This window comes from Phyllobates terribilis, unplaced genomic scaffold (genome assembly GCF_046119375.1).
Source record: "Phyllobates terribilis strain yellow unplaced genomic scaffold, ASM4611937v1 Scaffold_11__3_contigs__length_659146591, whole genome shotgun sequence".
Taxonomy (NCBI): domain Eukaryota; kingdom Metazoa; phylum Chordata; class Amphibia; order Anura; family Dendrobatidae; genus Phyllobates; species Phyllobates terribilis.
Genome location: NW_027362771.1, coordinates 119,362,681 through 119,384,099, shown reverse-complemented (window position 1 = coordinate 119,384,099; position 21,419 = coordinate 119,362,681). Strand labels below are relative to the sequence as shown.

At 42.8% G+C, this 21,419-nt stretch overlaps 1 protein-coding gene across 3 annotated transcripts in view; it reads right to left on the bottom strand.

Annotated features, from left to right (window-relative positions):
- Window positions 1–21,419, bottom strand: part of CFAP54 (cilia and flagella associated protein 54) — a 526,588-nt gene that overhangs the window by 338,313 nt on the left and 166,856 nt on the right. For all 3 annotated transcript variants that reach the window (XM_073651573.1, XM_073651574.1, XM_073651575.1), the window contains exons 26-27: window positions 5,973–6,128; window positions 2,430–2,552 (exon numbers count right to left, since the gene is read on the bottom strand). In XM_073651573.1, coding sequence (XP_073507674.1) covers window positions 2,430–2,552; window positions 5,973–6,128 — 279 coding nt within the window. The remainder of the gene's footprint in view (window positions 1–2,429; window positions 2,553–5,972; window positions 6,129–21,419) is intronic.

Here is a 21,419-nt window from a genome sequence, read left to right as displayed (position 1 = left end):
AGCCCCAAAGCATGATGGAACCTCCACCAAATTTTACTGTGGGTAGCAAGTGTTTTTCTTGGAATGCTGTGTTTTTTTGCCACCATGCATAACGCCTTTTTGTATGACCAAACAACTCAATCTTGGTTTCATCAGTCCACAGGACCTTCTTCCAAAAAGAAATAGGCTTCTTCAAATGTGCTTTTGCATACCTCAGCCGACTCTGTTTGTGCGTACTTGCAGAAACGGCTTCTTTCGCATCACTCTCCCATACAGCTTCTCCTTGTGCAAAGTGCGTTGTATAGTTGACCGATGCACAGTGACACCATCTGCAGCAAGTTGATGCTGCAGCTCTCTGGAGGTGGTCTGAGGATTGTCCTTGACTGATCTCACCATTCTTCTTCTCTGCCTTTCTGATGTTTTTCTTGTCCTGACACTTCTGGCCTTAACAAGAACTGTCCCTATGTTCTTCCATTTCCTTACTATGTTCCTCACAGTGGAAACTGACAGGTTAAATCTCTGAGACAGCTTTTTGTATCCTTCCCCTGAACAACTATGTTGAATAATCTTTGTTTTCAGATCATTTGACAGTTGTTTTGAGGAGCCCATGATGCCACTCTTCAGAGGAGATTCAAACAGGAGAAAAACTTGCAAGTGGCCACTTTAAGTAGCTTTTCTCATGATTGCATACACCTGGCTATAAAGTTCAAAGCTCAATGAGGTTACAAAACCAAAAAAAGTGCTTTAGTAAGTCAGTAAAAAGTAGGCAGGAGTATTTAAAACAAGAAAATGATAAGGGTGCCCATACTTATGCACAGGTCAAATTTTGTTTGAATGCAGATTGCACATTTTCTGTTAGCACAATAAACCTCATTTCAAGGCAGAAACATTACTGTGTCCAACAGTTATTACATATATCAAACTGAAATAGCTGTTGCAAAAACACCAATTTTTATAAAACATTAAGCTTAAGATTAATAGGGGTGCCCAAACTTTTTCATATGACTGTATATATATATATATAAACATTTCACTTAAATTGGTATTTCATAAATTGATGGTGTATAGCTAGGATGTTTCATCAGTTCATAATTGGTGGGGTTGGACCTTTGCAAACCTCACAGATGCTTAAAATGAAAGCATATAGCTAATATGTGCCATTACTTTTAAGATCCGTGGTGGGCTATCTATGAAACCTACCTGAATCCAGGGATGAAAGGGGCTGTAGCACTAATTCAGTGTTGTGGCCCTTTCATAGCACTTGCCCACCTGCTGCGCAGTTTCTTAGTTTCTTGCCCACAGGGTTGACTGTAGTGACTCCATGCAATGCAGAACAGTGAAGGGGCCACAGCAGGGAATCAGTTCTGCAGCCCCTTCATTCTCTGGATTGGTGGGTGTTACACAAGCCTCACCACACAGATCTTAAATTAATGGCATATCCTAGCGATTTGCCACCAGTCTATGAAATAGGAATGCCCCTTTGCTATCCAATAAATCTAATGCACTAAGCACAATGACTGGCCAGACCAATTATATAATAATGAACCAGCAGCAAAGCTTTGCAATATGTTGACCTCCTGTATAAGGAGTTCATTTAACAATGTGTAAAGCCAACTTTAATGTGACACCATTCATTAATGCATGTCAGTCTGAAATAGAACTATTCATTCGACTTTCCTAACAATCTCATTACTCCACACATCAATGAACGGCCCCTGCAAACAAAATATTGTCTCTCCTTCATACATTCCTAAGGGGATTAAACAAATATCACAGCCATTAGGCCACATCTTTTGATCTGTTTCCAAGCAGGACAATCACAAACCATTTCCTCGGCACCTGCGCAATTACGCACAAGCGCAACTCTGCATTTCCACTGAAGAATAGGAATTTTCTTTGAATTAACATGAAATGTTTGATAGTAGGCGAATATTAAGCAGATCACATTGTCTTTCTCTTCATTTATTACCGCTAATGCGGAAAAGTGCATTACCTCATTGTTATATGGTTATCAAATAGATAATTACATTGAATTCTGGGTAAAAACCTATGGAGCCTAAAAGAATAGACCTAGCAAATACTGGGCTTAGGAAGAAAAAACATTGTCTCTTCTTCTAATTTATAGCAGGAAATCTGGTTACACCTAGCATATAATTATGGCTTCTATAAAGCGGATTTTTGGTCCTTTACACGTAGATGTCAATAGGTTACACGGCAGCAGAGAAAATATTTATATCAAGGAGCTTGATAAAGTAGGTCATTAAGTACTCTGCTAATAATACATCATTTAAAGGGACCCACCATTGGGTCAGGATTCAGAAATAAAAACACATTCAGTTATCAAGAACAGAAAAGTATCAGAAAAATGCTTTGCTTCTAGCGGCATCCCAAAAATAGAAATATAATATGCATTCTCATGATTGCCATGTTGGATGTGCCTAAATAAGTACCTTTGCTACAAAATACACCATGCAGGCTGTCATGTGCAGAACGCCCTCTGATACACCAGCCTGTTTTCTCTGCCAGGTGCTGCTGGGGATTTCTTGTAAAACTGCCAAGCATTTAATTAGGATCTAAAAACAGGAAAAAAGCAAATTTAGCCTTATAACATTAACTGCTTATTCACCATGTAAAGATTTCATGGTCATGTACAGTTAGGGAATTATCCCGTAAACACAGCATGAAGTCAGTAGTTTTGTAGATGGAGAACAGATTGCTAAAAATATAGTATATCTAGTTTAAAGGGAATCTGTCAGCAGGTTTTTGCTATATAATATGAGAGTGCCATAATGTAGCAGCAGAGACAATGATTACAGTGATGTGTCACCTATTAGGCTGTGTTTTACTGTTTCAATACAATCAGTGTTTTATCAGCAGGAGATTATCACTACAGGGCAATTGGCCACATGCCTCCTAATCCAATCATGTCCCCCAGCACTGATTAGCAGCTCTCTCACTATACAATGTACACAGGAAGCTGTGGTGTGGGCGAGGTTATACACAGCTCAACAGCTGAACTCAGTTAGATCTGCAGCAGAGAAAACTCATAACTGCTGCACAGAGTAAACTAACATCATTAACATCACTGGAATTAGTGTCTCTGTTTGTGCATCCTGCTGATGTCAGATTACATAGCATAGCAAAAACATGCTGACGAATTCCCTTTAATAGTATAGCCAAAAAGGGATGCAGCAGGGCTACTACAACCCCAATTCCAAAAAGTTGGGACACTGTGTAAAATGTAAAGAACAAGAATGCAATGATCCGTAAATCTTTTATAGCCATATTTCAATCACAACATAACATAGGCCTGGTGACATGCTCTATTTTCCAGAAACCCAACCAAGGCACAAAATATGCAGCAAAAAAAAAAACCAAGATGTGTGAACAGAAAATTCTGGTTTCTCATAGACTTTGCTGGTACTGCAAAGTCTGATAGGGTCACTATTGACTTTTAGGATTGGTACTTCCTGTAGGTGGCACTAGAGTGATGGTCCTCTTCCTCTCTGAAGAGACAATTTGCATATTTCCCAGAGGAGCATTGCGGCTTTAAAAGTCTCCTCACCGTGACATGCTTAACATGTCGCTCTCGGCAAGGAGAAATGTTACCCCTTAGATACCGGCCAGACGCCTCTCACCCAGCCAAACCAGAATTCACACTTTGCACTGACGAGGGGCAGCACCCCGAAATACAGTGTCTGCAAATTGAGTTTCTGGTTCTGGCTTATATCCTAAGTCATGTGACAAGGCTCATTAAAGGGTCACTATTGACTTTTAGGATTGCTACTTCCTGTAGGTGACACTAGAGTTCTAGTCCTCTTCCTGTCTGAAGAGACAATTTGCATATTTCCCAGAGGAGCATTGCGGTTTTAAAAGTCTCCTCATCGTGACATGCTTAACATCTCGCTCTCCGCAAGGAGAAATGTTACCCCTTAGATACCATTTTTTCTAAATCATTCTAGGTCATTTGGGCATGTGCAATAGTTTACTAGATATTACCTGGTTGAATTTGCTGTAGAACTATTGTCTCATTTTTTCTGCTGATTTCATTGGTATCATCTCTTTGCAAGATATTAACAAGGTCACTGGTTGACTGGGAGAGCCATATCCCTCTTTAGGGTGCCAACCTCCTCAGTAAGGGAGGGAAATCATCAGGTCTAAACCAGGGTCAGAATCCCTACTGTCTGTCTGTCTGTGTGACCTACCCAGCCAGGCAATTGATAACATTTGGTTGATTCAGTGGTCAGCACGTTTCATCTTTATCTGTTCACCATCTGTTTGTGCTACCTGAAACTACGTTGCCCCCTGAGACATGACTGACATATGCTGTGTCCTAGATTACCTTTTTGTCTTGAGCATTGCAATTTTTTCAAAGTCTAGATTTGGGTGACTTTTTGTGGGTCACATATTCCTCTGTGTTTTTTGTGTATTAATCACCACTTTTCTGTAGGGTTTACCAGGGTCTGCAAGGCTGAGCCGACGTCGATAAGGGAGCCATATCGCTTTCTAGGGTACCAACATTCGTGGCAAGGTAGGGAAACCATAAGTCCTGAATGAGGGCCAGCATCTCTGTCCACTCATACTTTTGTGACCCATCCCTGCACCACATGAGCCCCCCCCCCTTTTTAAACATTTTATAATAAAGTTGATGTATATAGTAGGAGGGTCTTTTTTTTTGTGTTTGTTACTTTTTGGGACTCTAGTAGTTATTTGAATTTTTGTGGTTGCAGTGACGTTTCTGGTGTAAGAAACGCTGTCATTTTTGAAGAATTTGAAGGGCAGGTGTAACCTCACCCTTTCTCACCTCCTCTCTAGCTTTGCCCAAAACTGATGTGAAAATCCAAAAAGTTACATAAACTATTATGCAACTTTGTGCTGCGCAAAAATGTTGTGACTTTTCAAAGTGTTTTATTCCAATTTTCTAGAGTAAACACTTTGATGAATTGGCGCTATGGAACACATACCAGCTAAACAATATGCCAAATTCATTAAGAGGATATGGATCTTAAAGGGAACCTGTCAGCTGATTCATGCTGCCCAAAACAGGGCGGCATGAACCGGACACTGGCTCAGTTATTGCAGCCATGTATATTTTACTTTGAAACGTTGCAGAGGCCATGGATTATGTATCTTGGATCACTATTGACAAGTCATGATTGCAATCAGTGTCTGATTCATGCTGCCTGTGATTGGGGCTGCATGAATCAGATGACAGGTTCCCTTTAAAAAATTTGGAGGATCTCATTCCAGTGCTCTGAATCAAGACTGGAGTATAACCCACCAGTCGTGATAAATTCTCTTGTGTGTTTGATCATGGTGCTGACCACTGCCTTCAGCACAATGAAGGGGCCAGAGCATTTCCCTGTTATTGTTTGCTCAGGTACAGTGGTTTCTATGTGAGGCTGATACTGACACTGAGGCTCAGACAAATTCATTTGAAAGGTCCTTAGATGCAGTAACATGCGCAATTCTGAAGAAATTGTGAAGAAACTGTTCAAACACATAAAAAATATGGTTAAGGTCACAAAAGCTTGCAAATTTCATCACAATTCTGGATCACTTAGCGTCACAGATCATTAGCATTTTACAACGTTGGTACTGCTTTTGTACGCCTTCATTTAAATAGAAGACCAGGCTGGACAGGTCACTGCCACTGTATAATGAATTTATTCAACATACTCCTGGCATTATTAATGAGTACTTTATGCATTATATGTATATAAAAATAACCAATACCATGGAAATGAACTCCAGCAGACAAGTCCTGAATAACAAGTTATCAGGAACAGTCAACTGCATCATGCTCGGAGCAAAAAAAAGTGCGTGGCCCTAAAAGACACGACAGCGCTCTGCTCCTAGTAGGCACATCAACCCCATTCCGGAAGAGAAGTGCTTCATTACTTTTATTGGAGTGATTTGTTATGTTTGCGACATAAATAGAAATGATTACTTATCACGTCTGAACGCATTTATTTTGGAGCATTTCCGCTTACCTGCACTACTGCAGCAGAAGGGATCCTGTGATAGATTAGAGGAGCAATCAGACCGTAGCACTGAACAACAGCTTGAAGGGCATAGCTGGTATCACGCAGCAAGGTGCTAACATCAAGAGCCACTAACAACCTCTCACATTCGGCTATTCGACAAATCTAAAGAGAACAGAGAAACATTTTGCTCAGCACAGACCACCTTCCTTTAACAAAGTGTTTTGGTAATCTAAATGTAAATACAATTTTATAATCTTCTAGTTTTTTACAAATCAATATGAAAGAATATGAATTACATAAACTTTTATTCTACAAACTTCTTGATGTGCTTCACTCCTTAATTGTTATTCTCATAATAAGCCTCCTGTGTGGCTGTATGACTACATACCACTTGGTTTCAATCTACTCACTCCTAAGGGGTTTTCCAGTGAAACAAGAATATAGGCAAGTGATCTCTAAACAGTAAGTTAGATGGTATGGCACGCAAAACTGACATGACAGATTCCCTTCAACGGGGTCAACACTTGTCTGCTTTTCTGCTCCTATAGCACCTTTTACTTTAGTTGTTACAATTTGTAGTAGTAAAAGTGTTATATATACATATTTTTTCACTAGACGACACAGTCTATGGAACATTAAACAAATGCTCTTATGACATGTGGAGTGTCTAATGTAGTCATTTGGAAGCACGGTTTTAACCTGAATGCAAGCAAAAGTGAAATAATAACAAGACTACATTTACAGTGAAATGTCAAAGTTTGGGCACCCTTGGTCAAAATTACTGTTATTGTGAACGGTTAAGCAAGATGAAGATGAAATTATCTCTAAAAGGCCTAAAGTAAAAGATGACACATTTTGGCTATGTGCCCACAATGCAGAAATGCTCCGGATTTTTCCTGAGCGTTTCTGCATCTCCCTGGCAGAAAAAACGCATGCGGATTGTACATGCGTTTTCCTGCCAGGGACAAGCGGATGTGAAGCGTTCTTCACATGCATTTCCGCATGCGGGTTGTCAAGCGCTTTCCAAGCGATTTTAGCATCACTTGGTCACACTGTATAAATCCATGCAAACAGCATGTTTTTGCAATAAATGTTAAATGTTTGCAATAATAGTAATTTTGCCCAGGGTGCCCAAACTTTTTCATGTCACTGTATGATCACTAGTGTTGAGCATTCCGATACTGTAATATCGGGTATCGGCCGATATTCGCGGTATCGGAATTCCGACACTTAATTCCGATACTTTTACAATATCGGATACCGGAATCGGAAGTTCCCATAATGCCTGCGCTCTGCAGTGTCTGTGAAGGATGACAAGTTGGATGGCAGCGCGATCCAGCCTGTCATCAGAATGCCATCCCAGCGGGGGAGAATTCTCCTGATTGTTTAAAAGCCGGCGGGCGGTATAAAGCCGCCGGCTTTTAAACAATCACACAGCCCCATACTGCTTCCCCGCAGCCTCCCACCCCGATCCTCCGCTCCCCTCGCCACCTCCCATCCCGATCGTAAGTTAGGACCGGGCGGGGAGCGCAGCTCCAAGGAGCGGGGAGTGAAGGACCCGGGCGGGGAAGCCGGCAGTGAAAAGACTTCACCGCCGGCTTTCCCGTTCTGTGCTGCGCTTTCCCGCCGGTTATTTCAAATGAACAGCTGAGGTATCAGGTGATGCCGATCAGCTGTTCATTTGAAGTCGCCGCGTTGCCCTCAGAGGGTTCATGTGAGTTCATGCTTGACTGCATGAACTCACATGAACTTTCCCACGGCCGCACAGGTCAGCCTCACCTCCCAGACCCGTCATGATTAGTGTGTGTGCGGGGTGTGTGTGCGGGGTGTGTGCGCGATGTTTGTGCGCGGTGTCTGTGCGATGTGTGCGGGGTGTGTGTGCGGGGTGTGTGTGTGTGCGGGGTGTGTGTGTGTGCGGGGTGTGTGTGTGTGCGGGGTGTGTGTGCGGGGTGTCTGTGCGATGTGTGCGGGTGTGTGCGTGCAGGCAGACATAGGCCGATGTGACACTACTACTCCCATCGGCCTATGTCTGTCCCCCGTCCACTCCTGCCAGCAGGATCAGCTCGATGGGAGCAGTAGTTCCCATCAGACTGATCCTGCTATTTAAATTGCCCTACTGTGTCCCCAATAAATGTTAAATACATGTCATTGGTGGCCAGTGGTTACCTAAAAGAAATTAGTTCATACATTACCTGTCCCCGCCGATCGCCACCTAAAATAAAGTAAAAAATAAAAAACTACACCTATACTCACCAAGACACCTAATTCCCCGAAGCCATCGATCTCCTGTAATAAAATATAAAATAATAAACCACAACCTTATCCTTACCCCTCCGTAGTAGTCCACGAGTGTCCCACGAAGATCTCCAGTTCAGAGCAGCCACATAGAATGTGACCGCTCTGAACCGCTGCCGCCGCTAGAATGACAGCATAAGCGGGTTCACCGGAGTTCAGGCAGCGCTGTTCCGGTTAGCTGCTTTACGGCCCTGCTGTATAGTGAGAAATTCCCACGGTACAGCAGTGCCGTAAAGGAGGTCTCCGGAGCTGCGCTGACTGAATGCACTCCGGTGACCTCAGTCAGTGGCTCCCGCTGCCGGGAGCGGACGTGTTCCCGGCAGTGTGAGCTTACAGCAGCCATGCACAGCTGTCACCATCTCCAGATGTGACAGCTGTGCATGGGAGATCAGCGCAGGAACGTGGACAGGTAACTATTATTTTTAGTAAACTAAGAATTAAATAAAATTGTGTGTTTTATTTCAAATAAATTATTTTTTTCTGGGTGTAGTGTGTGTTTTTTCTTTTTAACACTTTGTAGGTTAGTAATGGGGGTGTCTTATAGACGCCCATCATTACTAACCTGGGCTTCATGGCAGCTGGCGCTGACATGAACCCCACCACTATTACCCCCTGCCACCGCACCAGGGCAGCGTGGAAGAGCGAGGCTAAGTGCCAGAATTGGCGCATCCTATGGATGCGCCATTTCTGGGGCGGCTGACGGCTGGTGTTTCTAGCCTGGGAGGGGGCCAATATTCATGGCACCCTTCCTGGGCTATTAATATCAGCCCCCAGCTGTCTGCCTAGCCTTTGCTAGCTATTAAAATAGGGGGGACCCCACGTCATTTTTCTTGGGGGGGTCCCCCATTTTAATAGCTAGTAAAGGCTAGGTATTCAGCTGGGGGCTGATATTAGTAGCCTGGGAAGCTCCGTGGGTTTTACCCCCTTCCCAGGCTTCAAACATCTGCCCCAGCTGTCTGCTTAACCTCCGCTAGAGACTAAAATTATGGGGGATCCCACGCCATTTTTTTTTAAAATAAATCCATTATTTTAACACTAAATGACATTTGAGGAGTTAATAAAGATGCAGTCCCTAAATTATTATTTATTTTTTAATTAATTTTTCCCAAAACTTTTGACGTGGGCTTCGCCATATTTTTGTATGCCAGCCAGGTACAGCATCCAGCTTCTATGAACGCGCCATTTTCCGGGGCGGCTGCGGACTGCAATTTTCAGCGGGGGGCAGAAAGCTTGGGCCTCCCTGCGCTGCAGATTACATCCCCCAGCTGCCTAGTTGTACCTGGCTGGACACAAAAATAGGGAGAAGCTCCACGTTTTTTTTTTTTTAATTATTTCATGAAATTCATGGAATAATTAAGAAAAAAAGGGCTTCCCTATATTGTTGTGTCCAACCAGGTACAAATAGGCAGCTGGTGGTTGGGGGCAGCCCGTTCCTGCCTGCTGTACCTGGCTGGACCCAAATATAGTGCAAAGCCCCACGTCAATTTTTTTTTAATTATTTCAGGAAATTCATGAAATAATTAAAAAAAAATTATGTGGGGCTTCGCCCTATATTTGTGTCCAGTCAGGTACAGCAGGCAGGAACGGGCTGCGCCCAACCACCAGCTGCCTATTTGTACCTAGCCGGACACAACAATATAGGGAAGCCCTTTTTTTCTTAATTATTCCATGAATTTCATGAAATAATTAAAAAAAAAAATACGTGGGGCTTCGCCCTATTTTTGTGTCCAGCCAGGTACAACAAGGCAGCTGGGGGCTGGAATCCGCAGCGCAGGGAGGCCCAAGCTTTCTGGGCCCCACCCGCTGCAAATTGCAGTCCGCAGCCACCCCGGAAAATGGCGCGTTCATAGAAGCGCCATCTTCTGGCGCTGTACCCAACTCATCCAGGGCCCTGGTGCGGTGGCTCACTGGGTAATAAAGGGGTTAAGGCCAGCTTGGCATTATCAGCTGGCCCTAAGCCCGAAATTCATGGGGTCACGCCAATATTAGACATGACCACCATGAATTTCTAGTAAAGTATTTAAAAAAAACACAAACACCCAGAAAAAAGTCCTTTAATTGAAATAAAGACACAATTCTTTATTGTTCTAAATTAAACCATACTTACCATCACACCCATTCCAGCTGAAGCCAACGATCTCCTGCAATAAAAGTAAAATAATAAAGCAACCTCATCCTTACCTTTCCATGGTTCCCAGGACAGCTTCAGCTCTGCTACATCGAGATGACAGGCTGGACCGCAGCAGAACGCTGCCATCCAGCCTGTCATCCCGCAGACACTGAGAAGCGCAGGCATGCTTGCGCTCCTCAGTGTCTCGCTGTGACGGCATCCAGATGAGCCGAGATCATGTCCAATGAACTCAGCTCACCTCATGCACGTCACTGACAGCGTGGGAAAATTCTCCTGCACTCAGCGCTTCAGCGTGAGAATTTTCCCACGCTGTCAGTGACGTGCATGAGGTGCGCCGAGTTCATTGGACATGACCTCACCTCATGCACGTCACTGACAGCGTGGGAAAATTCTCACGCTGAAGCGCTGAGTGCAGGAGAATTCTCCCACGCTGTCAGTGACGTACATGAGGTGAGCCGAGTTCATTGTCGGCTCATCTGGATGCCGTCACAGCCAGACACTGAGGAGTGGAAGTATGCCTGCGCTTCTCAGTGTCTGCGGGATGACAGGCTGGATGGCAGCGTTCTGCTGCGGTCCAGCCTGTCATCTCGATGTAGCAGAGCTGGAGCCGTCGTGGGAGCCATGGAAAGGTAAGGATGAGGTTGGTTTATTATTTTTCTTTTATTGCAGGAGATCGTTGGCTTCAGCTGGAATGGGCGTGATGGTAAGTATGGTTTAATTTAGAACAATAAAGAATTGTGTGTTTATTTCAATTAAAGGACTTTTTTCTGGGTGTTTGTGTTTTTTTTAAATACTTTACTAGAAATTCATGGTGGTCATGTCTAATATTGGCGTGACCCCATGAATTTCGGGCTTAGGGCCAGCTGATAATGCCAAGCTGGCCTTAACCCCTTTTTTACCCAGTGAGCCACCGCACCAGGGCCCTGGATGAGTTGGGTACAGCGCCAGAAGATGGCGCTTCTATGAACGCGCCATTTTCCGGGGCGGCTGCGGACTGCAATTTGCAGCGGGTGGGGCCCAGAAAGCTTGGGCCTCCCTGCGCTGCAGATTCCAGCCCCCAGCTGCCTAGTTGTACCTGGCTGGACACAAAAATAGGGCGAAGCTCCACGTTTTTTTTTTTAAATTCATGAAATTCATGGAATAATTAAGAAAAAAAGGGCTTCCCTATATTGTTGTGTCCGGCTAGGTACAAATAGGCAGCTGGTGGTTGGGGGCAGCCCGTTCCTGCCTGCTGTACCTGACTGGACACAAATATAGGGCGAAGCCCCACATCAATTTTTTTTAATTATTTCATGAATTTCCTGAAATGATTTAAAAAAAATTGACGTGGGGCTTCGCACTATATTTGTGTCCAGCCAGGTACAGCAGGCAGGAACGGGCTGCCCCCAACCACCAGCTGCCTATTTGTACCTGGTTGGACACAACAATATAGGGAAGCCCTTTTTTTCTTAATTATTTCATGAATTTCATGAAATAATTAAAAAAAAAAAATACTTGAAGCTTCTCCCTATTTTTGTGTCCAGCCAGGTACAACTAGGCAGCTGGGGGATGTAATCTGCAGCGCAGGGAGGCCCAAGCTTTCTGCCCCCCCCCCCCCGCTGAAAATTGCAGTCCGCAGCCACCCCGGAAAATGGCGCGTTCATAGAAGCTGGATGCTGTACCTGGCTGGCATACAAAAATATGGCGAAGCCCACGTCAAAAGTTTTGGGAAAAATTAATTAAAAAATAAATAATAATTTAGGGACTGCATCTTTATTAACTCCTCAAATGTCATTTAGTGTTAAAATAAAGGATTTATTTTAAAAAAAATTGACGTGGGGCTTCGCCCTATATTTGTGTCCAGCCAGGTACAGCAGGCAGGAACAGGCTGCCCCCAACCACCAGCTGCCTATTTGTACCTGGCCGGACACAACAATATAGGGAAGCCCTTTTTTAAAAAAATTATTTCATGAAATAATTAAAAAAAAATTGACGTGGGGCTTCGCACTATATTTGTGTCCAGCCAGGTACAGCAGGCAGGAATGGGCTTCCCCCAACCACCAGCTGCCTATTTGTACCTGGTTGGACACAACAATATAGGGAAGCCCTTTTTTTCTTAATTATTCCATGAATTTCATGAAATAATTAAAAAAAAAAATGCGTGGGGCTTCGCCCTATTTTTGTGCCCAGCCAGATACAACTAGGCAGCTGGGGGCTGGAATCCGCAGCGCAGGGAGGCCCAAGCTTTCTGGGCCACCCCCGCTGCAAATTGCAGTCCGCAGCCGCCCCAGAAAATGGCGCGTTCATAGAAGCGCCATCTTCTGGCGCTGTACCCAACTCATCCAGGGCCCTGGTGCGGTGGCTCACTGGGTAATAAAGGGGTTAAGGCCAGCTTGGCATTATCAGCTGGCCCTAAGCCCGAAATTCATGGGGTCACGCCAATATTAGACATGACCACCATGAATTTCTAGTAAAGTATTTAAAAAAACACAACACCCAGAAAAAAGTCCTTTAATTGAAATAAACACACAATTCTTTATTGTTCTAAATTAAACCATACTTACCATCACGCCCATTCCAGCTGAAGCCAACGATCTCCTGCAATAAAAGTAAAATAATAAAGCAACATCATCCTTACCTTTCCATGGCTCCCACGACAGCTTCAGCTCTGCTACATCGAGATGACAGGCTGGACCGCAGCAGAACGCTGCCATCCATCCTGTCATCCCGCAGACACTGAGAAGCGCAGGCATACTTCCACTCCTCAGTGTCTGGCTGTGACGGCATCCAGATGAGCCGAGGTCATGTCCAATGAACTCAGCTCACCTCATGCACGTCACTGATAGCGTGGGAAAATTCTCCTGCACTCAGCACTTCAGCGTGAGAATTTTCCCACGCTGTCAGTGACGTGCATGAGGTGAGCTGAGTTCATTGGACATGAACTCGGCTCATCTGGATGACGTCACAGAGAGACACTGAGGAGCGCAAGCATGCCTGCGCTTCTCAGTGTCTGCGGGATGACAGGCTGAATGGCAGCGTTCTGCTGCGGTCCAGCCTGTCATCTCGATGTAGCAGAGCTGAAGCTGTCGTGGGAACCATGGAAAGGTAAGGATGAGGTTGCTTTATTATTTTACTTTTATTGCAGGAGATCGTTGGCTTCAGCTGGAATGGGCGTGATGGTAAGTATGGTTTAATTTAGAACAATAAAGGATTGTGTCTTTATTTCAATTAAAGGACTTTATTCTGGGTGTTTGTGTTTTTCTTTAACTTTGACTATGGGGTTAGTAATGGGGGTGTCTTATAGACGCCTCTCCATTACTAACCTGGGCTTGATGTCAGCTGGCATTATAAGCTGACATCAACCCCAACCCTATTACCCCCTGCCACCGCACCAGGGCAGCGTGGAAGAGCGAGGCTAAGTGCCAGAATTGGCGCATCCTATGGATGCGCCATTTCTGGGGCGGCTGACGGCTGGTGTTTCTAGCCTGGGAGGGGGCCAATATTCATGGCACCCTTCCTGGGCTATTAATATCAGCCCCCAGCTGTCTGCCTAGCCTGTGCTAGCTATTAAATTAGGGGGGACCCCACGTTATTTTTTTTGGGGGGTTCCCCCATTTTAATAGCTAGTAAAGGCTAGGTATTCAGCTGGGGGCTGATATTAGTAGCCTGGGAAGCTCCGTGGGTATTACCCCCTTCCCAGGCTTCAAACATTTGCCCCAGCTGTCTGCTTAACCTCCGCTAGAGCCTAAAATTAAGGGGAACCCCACGCCAATTTTTTTTTAAATAAATCCTTTATTTTAACACTAAATGACAAGTACAGTAATCAACACTATCACTGTACTTCATATATATGTGACTGACATGTTTCTATCTATCTAATCTATGTGTGATTCTCTATTCTTTTTATTCTAAATTGTCGGGTACAGATGCTGAATTGCCGGCCGGCTTTCTTAAAGAGACGGTGCACGAAAACACTAATATTTTTTTTAATAAATCCTTTACACTAAATGACAAGTACAGTAAGCAGCACTGTCACTGTACTTCATATATATGTGACTGACATGTTTCTATCTATCTAATCTATGTGTGATGCTCTATTCTGTCTGTTATAAATTGTCGGGTACCGCTGCTGAATTGCCGGCCGGCTTTTTTAAAGAGACAGTGCATGAAAACACAATTATTTGTTTTAATAAATCCTTTACACTAAATGACAAGTACAGTAAGCAACACTGTCACTGTACTTCATATATATGTGACTGACATGTTTCTATCTATCTAATCTATGTGTGAAGCTCTATTCTTTCTGTTGTAAATTGTCGGGTACCGGTGAATGCCGCTGCTGAATTGCCGGCTTTTCATGTCATTCTACATTATTCTTAGTTGTTTTACTTCATGTAGAATTAACCTACAAGGAAAGAAAGGGTTTATTTTCATTCCGATATTTGTGTCCCATTGACTTGCATTGGTTTCCGGTATCGGAATCGGCGATATCCGATACTTTTGGGGTATCGGCCCGATCCAATCCGATACGATATTTCCTGATATCGGAAGGTATCGCTCAACACTAATGATCACCATTACAAGACTTCTGAGCTAAAGCAAAAACTGATTAAGATTCCAAGGAGTGCAATTCTCTATCAATTGATTTTTTTATGCAAAATTTGAAATTTGCTTGGTTAAGATTTGGTTTGTTCTACAACCAGGGCAATAAGTTGTAAAGATAGTTTTACTACCTATGTTTCTGTTTAGTTTTATCAAAAATGTTGTTTTTCTATTTTGCTGAAAAAAATCATGCTTGTTTTTTTTGCAATGTACATTTGGGGCTAAGTGATCGCCTCCATATTGTATGAGCACCCTTACAACCAGTCCAAGGCTGCTTTAATCAGAGCTGAATCCTACATGCATTTAAATTTTGTAGTCCTGGGTCCAGGAAAGTTAAAAGGGTATTCCCATAGCCAAGATCCTATCCCAATATGTAATAGGTGTAATAATAATAATAATATTAACAAATACCTCCAATTAGAAATGTAGTATAGTTCTTCAGATTTACTATGTCTCTTTCCTTATGTGCAGGCATTGCAGGACCTTAGGTATCCATGGTTACGACCTCTAGCAACTAGCTGACAGTCACTGAATCAGTGGTCGTAACCATGGATACCTAAGGTCCTGCAATGCCTGCACATGAGGAAAGACACAGAGTGAATCAAAAAAACTGTACTACATTTCTAATTGGAGGTATTTGCTAATATTTGTATTATTACACCTACTACATATTGGGATAAGATCTTGGAGATGGGAATACCATTTTAAAGGGGTTGTCCAGTCCAAACCGATAAGTCTTAAGTCACTCTGTGTGACTGCAGACTTATGAATCCCCCCAGCGCACGCACTTGACAGCGGCATTTAACACTCGCAGGCAAGAAGCGTGTCACAAGTCCTGACCAATAGAAAATAAAACAATTTTAAAAATGCACATATATGGTATCGCTGCTTTCAGAAATGTGTGATCTATCAAAATATAAAGTAAATTAATCAGATCGGTAAACGGCGTAACAAGAAAAAAATTAAAACGCCAGAATTACATTTTTTTGGTCGCTGCAACATTGCAATAAAATGCAATAACAGGAGATCAGAACATCATATCTACCCCAAAATTGTATCAATAAAAATGTCAGCTCAGCGCACAAAAAATAAGCCATCACCCGGCTATGGGTCTCCACGACATAAGCAAATTTTTTTTTTTCCTTGCAAATTTCGGAATTTTTTTTTCACCACTTAAATAAAAAGGAACCTATACATGTTTTGTATCTGTGTACTCGTACTGTCCTGGGGAATCATATCGCCAGGCCAGTTTTAGCATATAGTGAACATGGTAAAAAAAACAAAAAAAAAAAACAACAATTGTAGAATTACACTTTCTTTGCAATTTCACCACACTTGGAATTTTTTCAATCAATAGTGTAATTCAAAAGTACAACATGTCCTGCAAAAAAACAAGCTCTCATACGGCTATATTGACAGAATAATAAAAAAATTATGGCTCTGGGAAGAAGGAGAGCAAAAAACGAGAGTGCAAAAACAGAAAATCGCAACGTGGTGAAGGCGTTAACAGTAGGGATGAAAATAATGAAGACCTGAACTTGTAAAAGGAAAAAATTCTCTCTCCCACGGACTTACCCCGAATGCTGAACTGGACTTCAGGAGAACGTCAGTGTTCAGCATTCAGGCCCGAACAGCGACTGTCAGGTACCAACGCAAAACATTTCTGTTCGGGTTCACCCATCTCTTAGTTAACAGGGCCTCCCAGGTGTTTTTCTTTAGGTTATGGCCTGTGACTGAGAGTATAAGAAAGTACACTCTAATTCAGAGAAGCCTTTGTGCTTCTGGGCAGGGCCACCATGAGTGATACATGTCTCCCACCGATTCGCAGCCTCTAAAACACTGAGAGGAGTAGGTAGGGACAGCTTTAGTCACGTATCACTTCATCATTAATTTATCGTTTGTTTCCAGAATCAGAGTAGTGAGTAGGCCACCCGTGGTGAAAGACAAAATTTGAGTCCAATCGGCATCAGTTAAAGCGGTGCCAATATCAGATTCCCAGGAAGAAGTGTAACTAGGGTGACGCCTACGGGTAGCGAGGTTTAGATAAGTATAGAGGAGTGAGATGGTGCCCAGTGCATGAAGGTTTAGGTGACATCCCTGTTCAAATGTGGTAAAAGGATATGGCCCAGCTGTATTCCACAACACAGAGGTGATAAAATATTTAGGCTATGGGTATGAGAAATCTCCTTTGGAGGGGAGATGGAATTTTTCCTGAAGAGTGAATTTTTCCCATCTACAAGTGTCATAATTTGTAATGGTCATTCACAAGAAAGAGGAATGCTAGTAATGCGTGTACAATCACCACCAGTATACAAAAGAAATGGGTCTGGATTTTTATTTTAAGAATATTTTATATACAACATTTATTCCTTTTAATAATGCAGTTGATGCGCTCCATGAGAGACAAGCACAATGATATATGTCAAGTGCCTCCCCCCACCTTATGCTTCTGTCATATTTTAAGGTTTGGGGCTCATCTTTATTTTTATCTTCAATTTCCACTACGTTATTCATAAAACAGTCATAAAATCTTGGAGTTTTTCCTTAGGTCAAGAAGCCTTTTTCCTCTCAGAGAAAACACGGTGATGAAACTTATACTGCAATATGCCTATCTTTGACTACTTCATTATTAGATGACAGATGGTGAACTGCTCACAACTGTCCCTATTGCAAAGCGTATTACTTACATTATTATAGTTTTATTAAGGGAGAAGAAGTGGTAGTATTCCTCGGCACTGCTTCCAAGTCCCATTATGATGCATAGATGTCGGCAGAGTATGTAATGCTGGATTTGTACTTGCCGATTATTGTCAACAAGCGTTCCTAAGAAGGCTTAATTCCCTACAATCGGCAGTGTAAATAGGCTGCCAATCACCTGGGAAAAGTGCAATACGTTCATTCCTCAGGTGAAATGATTTTTATGCAAGATCAAGAATCATCTTTCTCAGCAGAACATCATCCTGTGTAAACAAGATATGTGCTGCCGAGAACAATGGCAGACGAAGCCCACAGAACAACCTGCTAGGGCTCTTTCACACGTCCTGATATTTACGGTACTGGAAAAAACAGTACTGAAGATTTCCGTGTCCGTGTGTACCTGTGTGGCATACGTGTGGCAACGGTGTGCGCAATCATTGTCACATGTAAAGGCACCTGAGAATAAGCAGTACAGTTAGCGCTGTTTCCAAGCGCTGGGTGCTCAAGGAATCTCTCATCATTGTCCCATGTTGGTGCTGCGATCAGTGCAAGCAAGGGACAATATTGAGAGCAGTATTTAGCCCCCGCTGTCTATAACAAGTGTAAAAATAAGAATAAAAAAACCCCACATTATACAACTTTTACACCTAATTCCCGGAAGCCATTGTCCCCTGTAAACAAACCAAAAATAAAAGAGAACAATATCCCTCACCTGTCTGAAGATTAAATAATCTAGTATCCTACGCCGTAATCCATCTGACCGACATTTTTTCATCAGCATGAGCAGTGGTTTGAGGCCATGACACACACTGAGGAGCAGAGGAGAATGACTTCACTGAAGCAAGTGGGCCCCTAAACTGCGCTGAGCTCAGTGAGCGGTATTCTGTCACTCAGTGAGCTCAGTGCAGGTCAGGGGCCCGCTCGCTAGGATATGGTTCTTTTTTACTTTTGGTTTGTTTACAGGGGACAATGGCTTCGGGAATTAGGTGTAAAGTGAGTATAATTTTTTTTCAATTTTATTCTTATTTTTACACTTGTTGGAGACAGTGGGGGCAGAATACTACTCTCAACACTGTCCCTTGCTCGCACTGATAGCAGTGCCAGCAGGGGTCAATGATGAGAGATTCCTCCAGTACCCGATGCTTGGGAACAGCGCTAACTGTACCGCTGAATCACAGGCGCCGGTACATGTCACACTGATGTCATCCTTGTGTCATCAGTGTGCACGTGTTTGGGACGTTTTACGGCCCGTGCGGTGTGCAAAAACAGACATGGTGTGCAAAAACAGTGTCTTTTGCCCACAGCCACACGGTCCGTGGAAACACACTGACCTGTGGGCAGACCCGCAGACCCATTCATTTGAATGGGTCTACCTGTGTAAGTGTCTACAGTACGTGTGAAAATTGTCACCACACATACTGGAGACACTGACCTGTGAAAGAGGCCTTACTGTGGACATAGGAAACGCAGTCCGCCTGCTTAAACAGGATATTATATGACTGCTGATCAGCAAACAAGTAATTGATTACTGGTTGTTTAATGCTGCAAGGTGGCTGGTGTAACCTCGCCCTTAAAACATCAATTTTATACACCAAATATTATAAAGACTCAAACCCAGATGAGTGTTTTTGGCATATATAATGATGATATGTGAAGGTGGGTGGATCTGAAAGAAGTTTTGACACTGCAAAAGTGCAGATAGAGCTAAGTAGGAGACCTGAAACACAACTTAAACATATTGCTGTGAATGGTTTTATCAGGTTCACTGTGAATAATAGTGTAAGGGTCCGTTTTACCGATCGGCGATTGAATGCCTACAAGTAGACAAAAGTAAACTATGCGCACTGAGCAATCTATACTAGATCGCTCAGTATGCACAGGTTGCCATAGTTCTCTGCAGCGCAAATCCTGTTTACACAGGACGATGCACCGCCGAGAACACTAATCTTATATGCTGCAGAGAAAATTATTTCATCTGATGAATGAGCATTTTGCTTGTTCATCGAGTGATCGGCAGCCTGTTTGCATGGCAAAATAATAGTGAAATGATAATTAATAACAGATCTCCTTCACAATTATCTTGCAGTGTTAATGCCCATTAACTTGAAGCTTGTGGGCTCCATTCCAAATCTTCAACAGGGTGCCAAACTATCAAGGGTCTTTAATAGTACTGGTATTCTCATATAAGTAAAAATTACCGTTGGGCCTCTTAGCTTCAGGACCTGAGTATGACTGAAGCCCCTTCACCCATTATCATTATGCCCATGACTGTGAAAGTGTAGTTTACATATGGTGCACACCCCTCCTGAAAGTGCTTAGAAGTCATTCCCTAATGATTAAGTCATATTGGCTCTACGTGATAAGTGCTCCACCCTCTATTCTATCCCTGAGGTTGCATCCATACATCCGTGTTTCACAGTCCGAGAACAGCCGCAGATATGCCGATGAGGCTGTAAGGTGTAAGTTTTGGGGTCAGGAGCCCAACAGAGTCTGTGTATCATATTCCATACTTGGACCGTGACACAGGGATGTATGAATTCATCATAAGTGATGATCATAACATCTAATCAGTAAGCTAATACAGCTGTTACTCAAGATCATAGGGAAAAGGTTACTGCAGAGAGCACTATAACGTTAGGGAGTGTCATCTAAGTACTTGCAAAAGCAATGTGCGCCAGACTAAACCTACATTTCCACAGTAATGCTGATAAACCATACACAAAAACATGTTCATACTGCAGGTAGTCTCCTAGTGAATGCTAACAAATACAGTGAATAGTAATAAAAAGAAAACGCTTTTAAAAATATATAAAAAAAGAAAATATAGAAGTTAAATCACCACTTTTATCCATCCAAAAATAATATTAAAAAAAATTCTGTAGCACCACATTTGTACACATCCAATATATCAAAATATGAAAAACAATTTAACGCAAATAATAAACATAATAATAATAATAATAATAAAAGAATTGCCAGAACTACCGTTTTAAGCTTCCTATAACTCTCCTAAAAATTGCAATTAAAGGTGATCAAAATGATGTAGCACACTGGTAACCCAAAATAGTGCCAATTACAGTGGGTACAGAAAGTATTCAGACCCCTTTAAATTTTTCACTTTTTGTTTCATCGCAGCCATTTGGTAAATTCAAAAAAGTTCATTTTTTTCTCATTAAAGTACATTCTGCACTCCATCTTGACTGAAAAAAAAACAGAAATGTAGAAATTTTTGCTAACTTATTAAAAAAGAAAAACTGAAATATCACATGGTCATAAGTATGCAGACCCTTTGCTCAGTATTGAGTAGAAGCACCCTTTTGAGCTAGTACAGCCATGAGTCTTCTTGGGAATGATGCAACAAGTTTTTCACACCTGGATTTGGGGGATCCTCTGTCATTCTTCCTTGCAGATCCTCTCCAGTTCCATCAGGTTGGATGGTGAACGTTGGTGGACAGCCAGTTTCAGGTCTCTCCAGAGATGCTCAATTGGGTTTAGGTCAGGGCTCTGGCTGGGCCAGTCAAGAATGGTCACAGAGTTGTTCTGAAGCCACTCCTTTGTTATTTTAGCTGTGTGCTTAGGGTCATTGTCTTGTTGGAAGGTAAACCTTTGGTCAAGTCTGAGGTCCAGAGCACTCTGGAAGAGGTTTTCATCCAGGATATCTCTGTACTTGGCCGCATTCATGTTTCCTTCAATTGCAACTAGTCGTCCTGTCCCTGCAGCTGAAAAACATACACGTTTCACTGTTGGGA